This window comes from Rhagoletis pomonella, unplaced genomic scaffold (genome assembly GCF_013731165.1).
Source record: "Rhagoletis pomonella isolate Grant_MI unplaced genomic scaffold, Rhpom_1.0 Rhpom_scaffold_00003, whole genome shotgun sequence".
Classification (NCBI taxonomy): domain Eukaryota; kingdom Metazoa; phylum Arthropoda; class Insecta; order Diptera; family Tephritidae; genus Rhagoletis; species Rhagoletis pomonella.
In genome coordinates, this window is record NW_023458557.1 from 73,547,455 (window position 1) to 73,565,449 (window position 17,995).

The 17,995-nt window shown below is 31.8% G+C and overlaps 2 protein-coding genes across 2 annotated transcripts in view; both read right to left on the reverse strand.

Annotated features, from left to right (window-relative positions):
- LOC118735503 (proteasome maturation protein) overlaps positions 1-17,995 on the reverse strand; it is a 27,768-nt gene that overhangs the window by 5,370 nt on the left and 4,403 nt on the right. The window lies entirely within an intron of this gene.
- The window catches only part of LOC118735502 (sodium/potassium-transporting ATPase subunit beta-2), a 61,074-nt gene continuing 55,356 nt past the window's right edge, over positions 12,278-17,995 (reverse strand). Inside the window, exon 6 of the mRNA XM_036465298.1 lies at positions 12,278-15,008. Coding sequence (XP_036321191.1) covers positions 14,905-15,008 — 104 coding nt within the window. The 3' untranslated portion in view covers positions 12,278-14,904. The remainder of the gene's footprint in view (positions 15,009-17,995) is intronic.

Consider the following 17,995-nt stretch of genomic DNA (forward strand, 5'->3'; position numbering starts at 1 on the left):
ATTAGGTTGTGTGCGGAAAGAAACCTGAACCGGAGCTGTGAGAATGTCATCAGAAATTATAGCCAGGTGGCTCACAAGGATCTATCGATTTTCGTATTCACATCCTCGCAAGTATTGGAGAACGTAAAGAAACTAAACTCCACTGTCCACTGTTCCACTGTCTGTTTTTAGACCGGGTCCTCGCAGCTGCGACATAATCTATAGAAGAATTAGCCAATCCTTACGGCAAGCACCCCAACGGGCCAGTGCCCTATGCAGATTGCCATAGGTTTGTAGGTATTTTCTATAAACGTATACGATCCCGTAAGATTCCACCTCTGTCTAGCCCTCGAGTGATAACTTTCGGCAATTCTGCCTTTGATATCTATGCTCATCCGTGTCCACATTCAGTGCGGAGCCGCATCTCGCTAGTTCGTCAGCTGTCTCGTTTCCGAGAATTTCCGTTAAGTTCGTATCTATCAGAAATTGAGACCAGCTCTCTTCTGCAGTCATCCATTATTAGAGATCTAACAGAGGTAGAAGAGAGTGCCTGAATAGTATCTTGGTTATGTGAGAAGATAATCACCTGAGTTCTCACGGGTCTATTCTCTTTGATGTGATTTATTGCCTCTTTAATGACAAACGTTTCGGCCTGGAAAACGCCTGCATAGTCTAGTAAGTAAAAGGATAGATTTAGGTTGTATTGCTCAAATAAAACCCCAGCACCAATGCCGCTTTCATACAAGTAGTGCTCTAAAAAACTATGGGAGTACGCATTTCTTTAATCCCCAAATCGCTTACTTGTTGATCTCTCCCAGGACCTGCCTCAATCTTACATGCATCTTCGCCTCGTCGCTGTCCAATGTAAGTATTGCCATTTGACCGGGATCTAGAACTTAGGTTTAGGTTTTAGAGCTGTTTCGTGGATTCCGCAAGACAAACTCAGAGAATGGCGGTTCTTGTTGATGCCGCTCTGGGGCATTCTTCTCGCACTCTTGAGGAAAACCTGGACGTGATCCGCAAAAATACCAGCTTCACGATATTAAAACCGTTTTTACCGACTTTAATAGAATTCTAAAAAAAGGAGAGACTATTTGCTCCTAAAGTTGGAAATTCTAGGTTCAAGGGATGGTGAAACGCAAGTCAGGAAATGAGGGAATATGTGGTTAAACGGTTAAAAGTTCAGTCGTCATTTTCCTCTTTAGGACACTCAGTATGATCGTACTTGTTATTGATCCTGGAAAGACGGAGCTCATCTTATTTATCCGGAGATATACAGTGCCTAATGATCAGCTTCTCTTGATCGGTGATCTCTGTATGGCGTCCGAAATTTCCAAAAATTCATACCTTTAAAATAAAAAATCTTAAAAAACACTATTGGGGCCTAGATAAAATAGCTTGGGCTGAGTATATAGCAGACGGCAGATTTATAAATACAAATACTGTTATTATTTCATAATTTGATCATAAGTTCATTTTAGATATGTTTCCTCGTATATAATAAATAAAATTTTGCTAAGCAAACATTTTGTATTACTCAGCTGAAAATGGCAGTTGATTTGACATTTGTCAACCGAAAAAGTTTGAATGGTATACATAACTCGAGTTCAGTGAGATTTAAAATATAGTACGTTTAATTCGTGGGAAATTTTCCTTATTTACAGAGAAATCGACAGCCCCTTCGACATTCGTAAATCCTTACGGTTTTAATTTGACACGCAATTCGCGATCAATATGTCAAAAAACGTAACCAGTGGCATTTTATAAAAAGATTGTTCCATTTTTAGAAAAATTCATAGTTCATTTGACAGCTGCCAACTGTCAGTGTTTTAATTTGACACAAAATTCGTGATCAGCATGTCAAAAACCGTAACCAGTGGTATTTTCAAAAACATTTTCTTCATTTTAGAGAAATTGGCAGTTGATTTGACAGCTCTCACCCGTCAAACTATTCATTTTATGGCATATTCGGATTTAGCATTACAACAGCACTATGATCCCGCAGTTTTATCATAATCGTACCAGCCCTTCTAATTTTTCGCGTAAGACATGGTTTCTCCGACCACTGTGGGGCGTATCCCCTATAGTATATATGCTTTTTTCGGGAAATTTCTTAAGTTTTCTGGTTTTGCTTTTCGGGATTTTTAGAGGACTTGTGGTTTTTTTTTTTTTGGAAAATTTAAGGATTCCTCAAGTTTAACTCCCAACAATTTATTCGGAAACTTTTGGGTCGTAAATCGGGAAAGTTCGGGATTCTTCGAGTCATACTGTTTAAGATTTTTCGATAATTTTTGGGATACTTTTCGGTACGTATAGGGTGATCTAATATTTTTATTGGCCAAATAATAGATATAAGAACGATTATGAGAAATGTAAACATAACAAAACTGTCAAAGCTAAACTTCAAAATGGGGGGGATTGCCAGATGAATCTACGTAACCAATAGTTATTCAAGACACGAACCATTATATCAATATAGATACGAATTGACAGGGCCACTAAATATATAGTTTCTTTTTCCGAATTGGACACGGAGCGAACCACACTCATCAGCCCTCGCAAGAACGGAATTACAACCAAGTAATTAAAGTGTATTAAATTAAAAGCTGGCGACATTCGGGGGGTCGATACTCACCCCTCAGTGGAAAGTGAAATCGACTGCGTCCAAGCAAATATAAGGAGAAAGGTTTTTTTTCTTGTATCGAGTTAATAGAGGCAAAAGTTGCCGTCACATTCCTTCCGGCAAATCCCCAGCCATGTTGTTGCGTAGAATAAAGAAGTTGTGAGCATCAAATCTGGACTATTCATTTGACAGAAATTGAGCCACCATAAGCCGGTAATACAAAATCATTACACGTAAGTCAGCCACTTTCTTGCCACCATCCATTGGAAACGAGCTATCCATCAACCGTAAATAAAGATTCCTGTTTGGACCGACAAACTAAGGTCAAGCAAATCAAGGGATAATTTGTGATTTCGAGAAATTTCAAGATCCTATGTTCTTTACTTTTCGGAAAATTTCCGAAATTTTAGTGTTTTTGGAGACTTTTGGTATTTCTTTTTTTTTGAAAATTTCGGGATTCCTTGAGTTTCACTCAATTCGGAATTCTTTGTGATTTAGGTAAATATGTATGCATGGCCCTAGTATCCCGATGACTTTTAGAAACTTCTGAAGCTTTTCGTGAAATTTCAAGATTTCAGTGCTTACTTTTTGCGAAATTTCTGAAATTTTCGAGTTTTACTTTTCTGGAATTTTCGGGAGAAATTCGGTTAACATTTCGGGATCTTCGTTTTTTACTTCTCGGAAAACTGTGGAAGATTTTTTGAGATATTTCGGGATTCTTTGTGATATAAAGTGGTTTTGGGGTTTTCGGGGACTTGTAGGAATTTCTCATGCTTTTCGGGAAATTTCAAGGTTCTTTTTCATATTTTTTAGGGTCAAATTCACAGTACAAAAATCTGCAGTTAACTGCCAATTCTGAGTTAACTACGCACTATGAATTTGCCCCTTAGTGGTTTACTTTTTGGCGAAACTTTTTCGGGAAATTTGGAATATTTTCGTGTGTTTTTTAATCTTTCCTTTTTCTTTCGAAATCTTTCGTGTTTTTCGGAACATTTACAGATTTTTCGAACCTTTTTTTGGGAACTTAAAAAAAAAAAAAAAAAAAAAAATGCTTATTTCTTCCTCGAAATAATAAAACTGACAAGTTTATTATGAATTGCATACATCTCTAGGGACTGTATTTCCATCTCCTCTTACAGGTGATAAAGCAGGATAATTTTCGAGAAACCTACAGTCAGTTTATATATCTTTCTTGCACAAATAAATAAAATATTAATGGTTTTTTTTTTGTTTTTTGTTTTTTTTTTCGTGTGGTACTTTATTAGCTTTTTATTCAGTAATTTTCAATTCAAAATTTGTTATACTCTAGAGAATACGCAATGTTACTAATTATGTATATGTTTTGTTTTTGTTATATGCATTCTACAACGTACACTATCGATCCTTCGGCTCATTTTGTGTTTTACTTCTGCTTATTTATTTCACACTTCATTTTATTTTTTTTATTTTGTGTTGCACTACAACTTCTTACGGGTATTTGCTGTCACTACCACGCCACTTGGTGTGGATACAACCGCGATGCTACAGCTCAATGTGCACTCCTTAAACATTTTTAAAACATCTTTGCCGCCATTTTCTTTATTAACATTATTATATTATTGAAATGTTAGTTTTAAAAATTTAGTTTTTCTCATTTTATTTTATTAGTTTTTTACTTAAGCCGTAAATTTTACAAGAATTTTTATCTGTTTGCTGTTTTACTAATTAATATCTCATCCTTTCCGTTGCACTACCAGCATTGCGTATTTTTTTTTTAACATTATTCTCTTCATTAAATAAATTTTTTTATAATTATCTTAAAAGCTAAACTGCTTAAATTAGAAGTGTATTCTCTTATTGATTTATTTTTGTTATTTTATTTTCTGTCTTTTGCTGCTAATTTTTTTTTTCTATGCAATTTTCATTTCTCTATTTTTTAAGTAACTAGTCCGTTAATTTCGATTTTGAACGCAGAAGTAAATGATACACATACATACTTATTATTTTGAAAAACTGAAGACGAAAATGAAGACAATTATGGCAAATTTGTAAAGCAATGCAACCTAATTTTCAGCCTGAAGGTTCGCAAAATATGATAAATTTCTTTTTTCTTAAGTTCATCCTTTCGTTAATTTTTATATTTTGTTTGTTTGGATCCATCTGTGTCGCTGTCGTTGAAATCGCTGTCACAGCAATGATCCACGGCCGCAATTCAATTGTTGGAATTTCGCCACGTTACAAACATATTTTCCTTTCCCTCGATTTCTTGTAGGCTTCTTCGTACACACACATACACACACCCCACACTCATACACTTTTGTCGGCTCTCTCAGCCTTCTGGCCAACTTCTTTCGCTTTACTTAACCGTCCACTTCACGTTGTGTTGTTGTTAGATTACTTATTCAATATTGCCCCCACATTTCACTCTCAGCAATGACATTTTTCTTGGGAAATACGGCGAGTTTGTAAATATTTAATATTTTTTCTTTTCGCAGGTGGTGCCAATGTGGTGGTTCGTTATATGTATTCTTAAAAGTGTACGGTGTGCTTTGAATGATGGTCTGTTGGATGCCTTAGGTCCTCTTCTGGTAAACGCATTGTGACGATAAACTGACGCCCCTTCTAACTAATTCCTTTTGGTAGTCTGCTCAAAGACTTAGTGAGCTTTTATTTGTTTAAATATGTAAGTATATTAAAAAATTTAATGATACATAAACATGAGGAAATGCATTTTTTGAATTTATAAAACTACAGACACATTATTATATTTTAGCAAGCTTGCTAAAAAGGTTAATTTTCACACAAAATTTTTGGTGAATTTCCCTTTTTCATTTACAATTACAATTGCCATTGAACAATTATATAACTTTAACATCAAAAATTTTCCAAAATTTCTGTAAGTAATTGCATAAGCATGTAACGTGTGATGTGTTTAATTGTGAGATTGAATGAGTGAGTGTGTGTCTGTGCATTTGTGTGAATAGCTTTGCATACATTCAACTAACTTTTACAAACATTTGTGTAAAAAATGGCAGTTTATACTCTTTTGACTTAATATTCAAACAAAACCTTCAATTTGATTGACATATTCTTACATATCGACAACACAACGTGCCAACAAAATGTAATCATTCGTACGATGTAAGCCACATTTGCATGGAAAAATTTATTCTTTTGAATTTGGAATGCATGCAATTTTCGAAACATTCTATCGAAAATAACATTTGCAAAATATAAAATACACACGCTTTCGGAGGTGGGGTCTGGCATAAGGAACGAGTGAAATTTTCGAAACATGGCCTATTACACATATGCAATTAGTAAGGCAGTGTTTTACATATGTATATACAATTAGTATGCGCCAAAAAGTAAAATATGTAACGAGTGGAATTTTCGAAACACTACTCATACTATAAATAATTAGCTAATTTCACTTATTGAAATTTCATTTCGCTACACAGAAAAACTTCCCAATCGCAAAATAAATGAGAATTTCTTAGCTAATTTTTGAATCACCAATGCACAGTGGTTGTTTGTATTGAAGTTTTTAGTGCAAAGTGCAAAAGTAGCAATTTTGAAGAAAATCGATTCTGCAGTTAATAAACATTACATAATAAAAACTGGTTTAAAACAATTGTGTGGTTTTCCGAAAACGAATAAAATCACAAGAAAAATTTGAAATATAAATAAAATTTTCACCAAAATTAAAAAATAGGAGTTTCTAAGAACAGTATGTTTTTCTAAAAACTGTTATTGTTTGAGGCAATTTTTTCATAAAAAACGTAGATATGTCAATAAAGAATGCTTGAAATTTTTGAAACAACGTGTAAACTTTTTGGAATTTCGAAATACGGTATGTTTTTCAGAAAGCTATTATTGTTTGACGATATTTTTTCGTAAAAAGCTAAGATATGCCCAGAGAGAACGCTTGGAATGTTCGAAACATTTTGCATTATTCAAGGAAATGCCTTAACTTTAACTAACTTAAAATATCTCGATCTAAGTATTATGGTTTGCTGCTATTTTTTTTTATAAAATGCTTAAATATTTCAAGAGCAAACGCTTGGAATTTTCGAAACATTGTGCATTATCCAACTCTGCAAAATTTAGAATATGCCTTAATTCGAAAAAAGTAAAATATTTCGTACCTTCCAGCCGCTTTGTAAACTAAGTATTATTGTTAGACGTTACTTTCCCTTAAACAGCTTAAATATGTTAAGATGGAACGTTTTGAATTTTCGATACGTTATGTGTTATCCAACTCTGCAAAGTTAAAAATATCCTTTAAATTGAAAAAAAGTAAAATGTATCCATTCCACGCGATTTCATATCCCCTCTATACCTTCCAGCCCCTTTTATCCGATAAGTATTATTGTTTGGCGGTATTTTGTCATAAAAAGCTTAATATGTCAAGAAGGAATGCTTGGAATTTCCGAAACATTATGCATTATCCAACTCTTCAAAGTTGCAAATATGCCTTACATAGGAATAAAGTAAAATATCTCGAACTATATGTGATTTCATATGCATTTCATGTCTGCCCACCCCATTTATATTTTAAGTACACAAAACTGCTTAACTCTCCCTCTTTCGCTCATCTTGTGTTTATTGTTAATTGCTCAAAAATTAAATATGTGATTATGACTACATAAGTTTTTCTTCTGTTTTATTTTTTTTTATTTTTATAACTTTATTTTTGTTAGCATACGAAAAACAAAAACATTTACTAGCAAAAGGTTAACATTGTTTTCAATTATAATCATTAGCAATTTAACTTTCGTTGCAATCCAACACTGCTCTCACCGCACTCTTTTTAAGTTTTTCGCTCAGCTTGCTGATGGTTTTTTGCTTTTATTTAATTTAGTTATTATATTTATGTATGTAGATTAATTGCTTTTCACTATTTATATTTATTTATTTTTATGGCTGATTCAAATAAAATCATAAAAATTTTACATACATAGACTACATACAAATTTATGCCTTATAACATTGTTCACGCTGCGTGGCAGGGCAGTTACGTTAACGTAACAAACATCTTAACGAGCACTTGCGAGAGCGTACTACTTAAGCTAAATAGACCCGTTAGTAATTACTCTCACTTGCGCTGCGTCGCGTTTCATATTCAATGTTACGTTGTGTCAGTTTATCGTCACAATATTTTTGTTTGAATTTTATTGGACGTTTTAGAACGTAACAGCGCTTGCGCGCAAAAAGTGGAATGCAAATAAAATATACGAAACGTCACTACAAGTGACAATTGAGGAGAGCATGCGTGCGAGAGCGGTACATACATACATACGTTTACTCGTATTACATACAATACAAATTACATATACATACATTTATGGTTGATTAGGCAGTTTAAATTTGCAGTAATAACGCTGCGCGGCACTTTGCTTGCGTTACGTTACATCGAGTGTACATACATACATACATATGTAGTACATACAAACATGTATTTTGGGTTACATACATACATACCACGATTGAGAGAATACAAAGGTTGCGCCGATCTCGGACCGCTACTCCTCTCTTAACGAATTTGACGGAATCGTTGTTTGCATGACGTCACACTGGTGCAACTTGTTTACGTTTTCCTTGCAACATTTTTTCTTCTTCTTCCATTCTTGCTCACGTTTTGGCATTTCTCTCTCGCAATTGCACCAGTGTGACGTCACACACAAGTTATTCTCAAAAATCCTCTCCGATCGGCGCAATCTTGTATTCTATCATTCTTGCATACATACGTGTCAACAACCAGCACAGCACAGCGTGAAAAGCCCTTTTGTATTTAGTTTAATTTTTTTTTTTTAAATACATATTTACTTTATTTGTTTCAGTTAATATTATTTTCTTTTCTATAAGTAGTACTTTCTTTCAGCTTTCATACAAATCATATGCTTACATACATATATATTTATTATATATATTTTTGAATTTAAATTTTTGTTGACTATATACGAAGGTACACACAGCTTACATTGGTTTGTTTGCATTATTTTCTTATTTATTTGGTATTATTTATTTTTAATTTAATTCAGATTACTCTGCTGATTATTTAATTTTATTCTTACTTTTATTTATAATTTTTCTATTATAATTAAAATTAATTTTCTAACGATTTTCTTTTGCTTTGATAGTTATCTGTGCAATTAACGCAATCAAAAACAGAGTTAGTGTATGAGTTAGTGAGCGGCGTGAGAGCGTACATACATATACATATGTGTATGCGTGTGTGACAGAGATGCAACTTAATGCATCGTTGGCTTGGCTAAGCCGAGTGTATTTGTGTGTGTAAGAGAACTGAAAAGTTGTGGTCTTGACTAAATGAGTGAGCGAGAGATGTTAATCAATCAAACAAGGATGTTGTCTTCACTGCAATGGTGAGTACGTTGTGTTACTGACGGAACTCACAATCAGTTATAGTCGTTCCTATTGACATAAAACCTGTAAGTGGGAACACATTTGAGAGAGTGACTGAGGAACTGTTCCTAGTCAGAAGTTACAGGATTTAGTCTGGAGTTTTTTTCCTGTAAGTTCATGAAAACAACAACAGAACGCGGTTAAAGCAAAGAACCTTATATTTGTAAAAAAAATGGAAGTAAACAATGAAATATTTGAATATGTATAGATTTTAAAATTTATTTGTCTAGTGGTATTTCAGCCAGATCAGTGTTGCACCAATGACATGTAAACAAACCGACTGACGTTTTAACAGGAAGTAGTGCTTTTTGCTTTTTGCGTTCCCGTACACTTCTGTATTAGTTCTCTTTTTACTCTCACTTGAGAGAGTAAAATTGTAGTTGGACAGTTCCGAAGAAGTTCAAAGGAACAGACTAAAAATAACATGATTTTTGAGATGAAAATGTGTGAGAGATAGAGCAGGTGAGAAAGTAGTCGAGGTCATTGGACTGACACAGTGCTTAAGTTAACGTTTGGGTGTTAAGAGACCAACTTGTGAATACTTTATGCGCTTTTATTTTATTCATAAAAATATTGCACAATTGCATGCATTTTGTTTTTGAATTTTTACTACTTAGCTGGTGGGCATTTACTATACAAAAAAGTGTATACATATTGATTACTTTAAAAAATACTTTTAAAAGCTATAAAGCTGGTCGTTCGCTTATTTAATTTTTTTCGGGTGGGTGAAAGAGGCTTTAAAGTGCGTGTAAAAAATATTTTGTGTAAAATAATATTTAAACTAAGTGAGCCATTTGCTGCTGGTAGAGGAACTTTTAAGATTTTTGGTGACAATGCGTTTCGAATAATATAGTATATTAAAATTCTGCAAAAAAAATTGTATTTTTAAAATGAAATCTTCATTTGAAAGAATAAATAAAAAAATTGTACTTTCGAAATGGAAAATATTTTCAAACTTAAACCGTACTTTGCAAGAAGTAAACATTTGAAAGGGCTATAAAAATTTAATGGATCAAAATTAAAAAGAAAATTAATATTTTTTTGTATTTTGGAAATGGAAATTAAAATTATTAATACTTTAAATAAATAAAAATTTGAAATGGATACTAACGTTTAAAGAAACAAAATTTTCACAAAAAAAATGTATTATAAAACAAAACAACATTTAAAAGGGATATAAAAGTTCAAAGAATAAAAATTTTTACAACAAGAATTTTGAATAAAAATAATTTTTGTATTTTCGAACGGGCAAATATGTATAACTAAACTTTTTTTTAGGAAAAAATATTGAAAATCATAAAAAAGTTGAATGGATTAAAATGTTCACCGAAAAACTTTTAGTAAAAATAATTTTAATATTTAAAGTATATGCATCTAAATAAATAAAAAAAAACTTTGAATTAAATATAAGAAACAAAAGAATTTTTTTTACTAACTTAATTTTAATTAAAATTCAAATTTTAAAATTAAAGGAAAATGTAAAATATATGTTTTTAGTAAAGGATATGATATACATATTGTATTGTAACTGCAAAGAATAAAAAAACTCGGTATACAAATTTTTAAAGTATAAAACTATAGTAGGAAAATTTTTACTTGGCTGTAGAAAAATTTTTCACAAAAAATTCTCTGTAAGTTAAAAAAAAATATATAAAATAAAGACAAAAGTGTAAAAAAATTATAGAAGTTGAAATAAAAATATAATAATGGTTAAGACAAAAATTTTTAGTAGAAATGTTTTGAGAATTACCAAAAATATTTAAAATATTTTTAAGGCTAGAACGTTATTCAAAAGTTTATATAGTTATATGGATTTCTATTTATTTTATTAACAGGTTTTTAATTTCAATTATAAACTGCAAAATTCTTGAAATATTTTTTTTTTACTCAATCCATAATTACGAAGTTTCATTTAGGTAAAATAAACCAAGTTTTACACATATTTCAAGAAAGAAACTTCATAAATTTAAACAATTTTCAAGAATTATAAATATGTTGAGAAATTTAAGGTAGACATTTTTTTATACAAATTTGTGGAGTAAAAAATTTTAACATGGAAAAGATATAACAACTTACAAAACTTAAAAAAAAATTAAAACAAAAATTAGAAGTTTAAAATTTTCAAAATTTTAAAAAGTAGTAGATATGAATAAAAAAACATTCTTAAAACTATTTAAAATTTATTTTAAAAATTTAAGAATGATTTCAATAAAAATGCCCAGATTTATAAATTTAAAAAACTCTCAATTTATGCAGCCTTTTAAATTATTTTAATTCCATTAATATTTAGTTTTATTACTTAAACTGTTTGAATAATTCATCTCTTTTAAGCAAAAATAATACTTCTACACATTTTTGGGAAGTGTGGAATTTTTTTCTTAATGGGCGAAAATGTCTGTACATAAAGAGATTCAAAACACCGTTGTTAAGCGTAAAGTTTATTTTGAAGGCAGAGTTGATAAATTTTTATTGTAATTTCGAATACAAGTTAAGTACATCTTTTTAAACAAACGAAAAATATTTAATATCTTAACGAAATAAAAATATATAGCTTAAATTATTTGCAGCTTAATATTTTTCTTGCTCTTATACTGTACCCTCTTTTTAGTACATGCGCGTGTGTGTGAGACTCTGTAGGTTAGTGGGCGTTTACTTCAATCAGGGGTGTATTTTTTCTCAATGATATTATTTCATTTGATTTTTTTTATTATATTATTTTAACATTTATCTTTCTATTATGAATAAAATTTATCATTCTGCTGCCTGCTCTACACTTTTAACTGCTTTATTTTTGTTTACTATTTTGCTAAGTTATATTTTTTTTTTTAATTTCTCTAGAAGTGAAGAAATTTTATTTTAACTTATTATAGGTTTTTTTTTATTTATGCTTAGTTTATTTTTTTCAATTAAATTTTTATTTTTATTTTGAATGTCAATTAAATATTTAATATTTAATTTATTAGCATTGCGTCAATGTCAGCTGCGTTTTTTTTATTACTGATTTCTGTTTTTATTTATCTTTTTTAATTATACTAAAATAATGCGTTCTCACAATTTTTACTTAAAAACCTACATTTTCTGTACCATTTTTTTCTGTATTTAGTATTAATGTTTATTTATATTTTAAATTTTTATTTTCATATTTTACTTTATGCTAAACTTTTTTGCTGCTTTCTGGTTCAAAATTTTTTTCTATTTTATTTAATACTTATTTATTTATATTTTTTTTACGGGAGGGCGCTTAGATTTTATTAACAAATTTAAACAAATTTTTTTCTTTGCATATCTTTTTTCTTCTCATTTTAGTTTAAATACTAATAATAATTTAGTTTTTATAAATTTAACTTGCACTGAGACACCAAACAGCATTTACAGCGCATGCGTGTGTACGTTCATAAATATGTATTATATTTTGGTTGATGTATGTGTGTGGGTGTATGGTGTTATATGTAAATTGCTGTGGCTGTCACTTTATGTTTGTATTGTTTAGCTTTATATGAATGTGGGACAGGGGGATGAGGGGCGTGGTTTTACAAACTTATGCATATGTACATGCATATTAGGGTAGTCCCTGATAGATCGACATCATGGCGCACTCACTCTCTTATTTTGGTTTACGTAAAAACTGAAAATATCCACGAAAATTAAAAAGAAATTTAATAAAATTTAGGGTCGCTACCAGGGTTTTAAAATTTTTAATTTTTTTTTTTAAATCGCAAAAAATCCCCAAAATTTTGACTTTGGCTATAGCTCAGCCAACTTATGACTTTATATGAATAAGTTTCAATAAAAAATCTGTCAAATTTATCAGGTTTCCAGTACAAATCTTGTTGAATTTTTGCGAATTCAAAAAAAAAATTCTAATTTTATCGACACCTAAGTTTGTTTTTTAATACTTGAGATTTTCGTATATGTTTTTATTTTGTAAGTAGCACAAAAAAGGGTGTATCCCATTTTGAGGTCGATATTTTAAGCACCACCCTAATCAATACATTTTATTTGCTTTATTTGTATGTATGCATGCATGTATTTGTGGGCATGTCAAGTTGCACTTCTTCGCTTACCAATAAAAAAATTTACAAATTTTTCACATGCGATTTTTTTCAGTAAAAATTTGCATTGGGGATTGAAGTTTTTTTTTCTAAACAAACATGCATATCTTGCGCGCTCACTGTCTTAAAGCGCGTAGCCTAGTTTCGCTTTCATAACTTTTTTTTGTGACAAGTGACATTTTCTATGGCTGTGTGTATTTTCGGTTTAACTTTTTTTTGCATGTAGTGTGTAGTTTGTTTGAAATTATATTTGCTCTGAATATTTTTTTATTGTTAGTGGCTGCTTGCTTCTTCATTTGTTTTGCTACTAATCTTTTTGCTTCGCTTTGCGTCTTACATACATAGCTACTTACAAATCGCCTAGAAGTTTTTTGTTTTGTATTTTTATGTTTTTTTTTTTAAATACATATACATAACTGTATTTTGTTTTTACTGTAATGTAATAAATTTTTGGTTTTTGCTTTTGTTGTAATGTATTGTTTGTTGTTTGTTGTTTATTTGCTTCTTGTGTTTTTGTTTTCTTCTTTTTTCGCTGCGCTGATTTTCGTTATTTCTTTTTCGCTTTTACATTTTATTTTATTTTACTTTTATTTTTATTTTTGAATTATAGTAATAATTTTCTTACTCAACTTGCTTTCACTATTCAAAAATATCAACAAATCCTAATAAATATTCTCAATAATTAAATTCTACTAATTTTCAAAAAACTTCGGCTTGCTTTTGGTTTTCTTTCTCTCAGTTAAGTAAGCGTTTAAAGTAAAGGAAATAAGCACGAAAAAAGCCTTTTTGAGTTATTATCAAAATTTTTAAGCGCATTTTTTCGCTTTCTAAAGCAAACAATTTTTAACTACATAATTAAATTTTTTTCCTACAATAAAGTGTATTTATTATTCTTTTTCATCTCTTACGTAAATGAAATTTACAGAATTTAAAAAATATGTTTGTTTTTGTTTCTCTGTTGCTGCAGTGTTTTGTTTTGCATTTGGTTTATATTTTTTGTGTTTTTTGCCTTTTTTACTATTTTTTTCAAAAATTAATGTATATACATACATATGTATATATACGAGTACGTATGTACATATGTACATATGTAGGTATTAAATTATGCCTTGTTACGCTTTTTGTCTTATTTTTTTTGTCATTTATTTATATATTTAGTTTTATTTATTCAAAATTTGGTTTGCTCTCGCTCTATTTTGCTTATTTTTCTTGGTTATGTTCTTTGAATTTATTTTGTGTATTTTCTCTTCGTTCGCAAAATAAATATGTATTTAGCTTTTTTTATTTTACTATAAATTTTGTTTGCTTACTATTTTGCTGACATTTTTAATGCATTTAATTTTGAATCATTCATTTAGCTGTTGTTGTTGTGGTTCTTTCTCACTGCTTGCCGCTAAATTTGCTCTTTATTTATTTAGTTACGGCTTGTCGTTCTTGTCTTTGGTTGTTGCTGTATTTTTTCATGCATTCCTTCTTTGCTTTCAACCCTGCTGTTACGTCTACCCCTTCCTTTTGCTCTTTTCCTCTTTCTCTCCCTATCTCACCCTCCATCTAACCTCTGTACTTCTTTACTTTCATTACCCTGCTTTACATACTTCCTCTCACTCACTCTTCTCTGTTTTATCTCTTCCTTGCATGTTCGTTTACTTAATTTTGCTACTGTTTCTGTTATTGTTTTATCTGAAGATTTTCTTATTTTCTGTTGTATTTCTTACTTCTCTTGCAAAGTATTTTCCTTGTTTTTATTATAATTTTCTATATTTTTTTTTGTTTTTTGGTTTTGTTATGGTTTTATTAATTTATTTTTTTATGTGCTTCGTTCACTTATTGGCTCCGCGCTATTTCTTAATCAACCATCAACTCGAAGTGGACGGATCCTCTCCTTTCGTGGCGATCGTGGAAAATGTTGTTGGCCCATGCTTTGCATTCAATGTTGATCAAAACGCCGGCTAAAAAGGAGAAAAAACAAAGCATAATATGATAAGTCAGTATGTGTGCATACACACATTTATAAATACATACATATATACATAAAATGATGAAATTAAGAAAGTAAATTTTAAATTGGGGGTTAATGAGTGCTTTTATGACAAAGTGCTCAATGCGAATATTTGGCCAACGAATGTTATGATTCGACCCTTTCGGTTTTTTCAAAAAGAAGGTGCACCACAACTGAAGCCGTAGGCACTTGTGTTCCAGTTAATTGCCGCATGAATCATCCCAAGTATATGATGCATCTTACAATATATTTTCAAAATGTATCCGGCCTGCGGACTAAATCTAACTCGCTTTTCAATATGAGCTCTAATGCTGAGTATGACATCTTTGTCTTGATTGAAACTAGGCTGAATTCGGAGTTTTTTGACAGCGAATTCTTCGACGCCAATTTGTATTGCGTTTATCGCAAAGATCGGGACTACTCCAAATTTGGCCTCTCGAGAGGAGGTGGGGTTCTCATCGCTGTTCATCGCCGGATTCGCTAATCGCTTGTGAGTTTGAGCAACACGGACTCCTTGTTGGATCAATTGTGTGTCTCGGTGCTTGACAGCTCCAGAACTTTTATCTGCGCGTCATACATCCCGCCGTCTAGTGTGGACTCACTCTACAAATCGCACGTTGACAACGTTGTCAATCTCGTCAGTAATCATCATAGTGATAATTTTTGCATTCTCGGAGACTTTAATTAACCGAACGTGGAATGGTCATACTTAGACAATACTTCAACTTTACTTCCTAAATATGTGAACGGTTTTTTCGGAATCGTATCTTGTAGACAACTTCTTAAGTGTTAATCTATCCCAGATAAATAGTCTCACTAATAAGTTATCCAGAACTCTTGATCTAGTTTTCATTAATGCAAATATGAACCTTAATTTAAGTGAATGCCGTGCCCCGGTTTGCATCATGTGCCGCATTCTCTTGATCTCGAATTTTATAACTTCGAAAGTATCTGTTCGAATAATCTATCGCCTAGTTTTAGTTTTAGGCGTTGCAATTTTGATATTGTCAATCTAGAAATCTCCTCCACAGACTGGGAATCAGTATTTTCTGGATTCGGTGTTACACTATTTTTAAAAATAGAGTCAATGAAAAACAAAACTGCTATAAAATCCCGTGGTATACTAAGAAACTAAAGAATTTGAGAAATAAGTTTTACAAAAAATTTAAATCAACTAAAATTTCTGCTTTTAAAGATAAATATCTTCACTATTCGAGAGAGTTTAAAACGTTACGTAACATACTTCAGAGCAGGTATGTTCGTAATTTCGAGTCGGATATCAAGGTGAATCCAAAGTCGTTCTGGAACTATGTAAATTCCAAAAAATCATGCTCTAGTATTCCATCGGAAGTCTTTTATAATGGGACCCACGCCTATTCTTCTTCTGAGGCTGCAAATCTTTTTGCTGACTTCTTCCGGTCGAATTTTGTGACACAGTCGGGCACCTCTCGGGGTTTTTTTTCCAACTGTGGATTCTCCAATTAACTTTGGTAGGCTCTCATTATCTCTTGATGATGTAGTTGATGGCATTTTGCAAATCAAATCCTCATTGCAGACAGACGTTGATGGCTTATCATCGTATCTTCTTAAGAATTGTTTGGCCTTTGCAAACCCACTTCTGTTACTATTCAATAAATCACTTGAGTGTGGCGAGTTCATCGATGCCTGCAAAGTTACCTTCATTAGCCCTATATTTAAAAGTGGTGACAAAAGCAATGTTTCCAACTACAGGCCCATCGCCAAGTCGTCGACTGTTTCAAAGCTTTTTGAATTTATTGTTAAGTAGAAGTTGTATTTTACAGTTAAACGCTTAATTTCCGATAATCAGCATGGTTTCATGTCCGGTAGGTCTACTGTGACAAATCTAGCAATTTTCTCGGAATTCTGTATGACGGCTTTCAACGACCGCCTTCAAGTCGACACTGTATATACAGATCTTTCAAAAGCCTTCGATAAAGTCAGCTATTCAATTTTGATTTCTAAATTAGCTAGTTTGGGTTTTCATTCACTATTTTTGTCTTGGATAAAATCCTATCTTCAGCATCGAAACTGTGTAGTCGTTGTCGACAATATGCACTCCAACTATTTCATAGCGTCGTCTGGGGTTCCACAAGGCAGCATCTTAGGCCCCCTGCTATTTGTCAGTTTTATAAATGACATATCGAGTGTTTTGCTAACTCTAATTTCCTTTTATATGCTGATGATTTGAAGATTTTTTCGACCATTTCAGTTTCTTCACCCTCCATTAAGATTCAATCAGACCTTGACAATGTCTCAGCCTGGTGTCGAACCAATGGCCTTGAGTTAAACATAAGTAAGTGTTTTCATTTATCCTACTCCGAATCGCGTTGCGTTATCCCCACTTCTTATTGCATTGCTGGTACCCGTCTATCTGCTCTTAATGAGATAACTGACTTAGGTGTTGTTTTTGACTCGAAATTTTTATTTGATAGTCATTTACACCATTACTAAGTCATATTCAGTGCTTGCTTTTATTCGTCGATTTAGTTCAGATTTCACAGATCCTTATACTCTTAAGTTACTGTTCACGTCACTGGTACGCTCTAAGTTGGAATACGCTTCTTTTATCTGGAGACCCTATCATGGATGATATATTAATAGACTCGAGCGGGTTCAAAAAACGTTTTTACGCTTTGCTCTGCGGTCGTTGAATTTCCCCGACCCTATTCCCTCATATAAAGCCAGGTATGCGCTAATTGACTTGAAATCTCTTCAAAGCAGAAGAACTATCCTTTCGCTCACTTTTGTCTTCGATATAATTAAGGGTGCAATTCGTTCACCATATCTCCTCGAGCGCATTTGCTTCCCTATCCCTAACCGGACTCTCCGAAATAGTGATATTTTTTATACAGAATGTGTCCAATTTTTCGAGCTCTGACTGAGTTCAATATTCTCTCAAATTCTCTAGCCATTGAT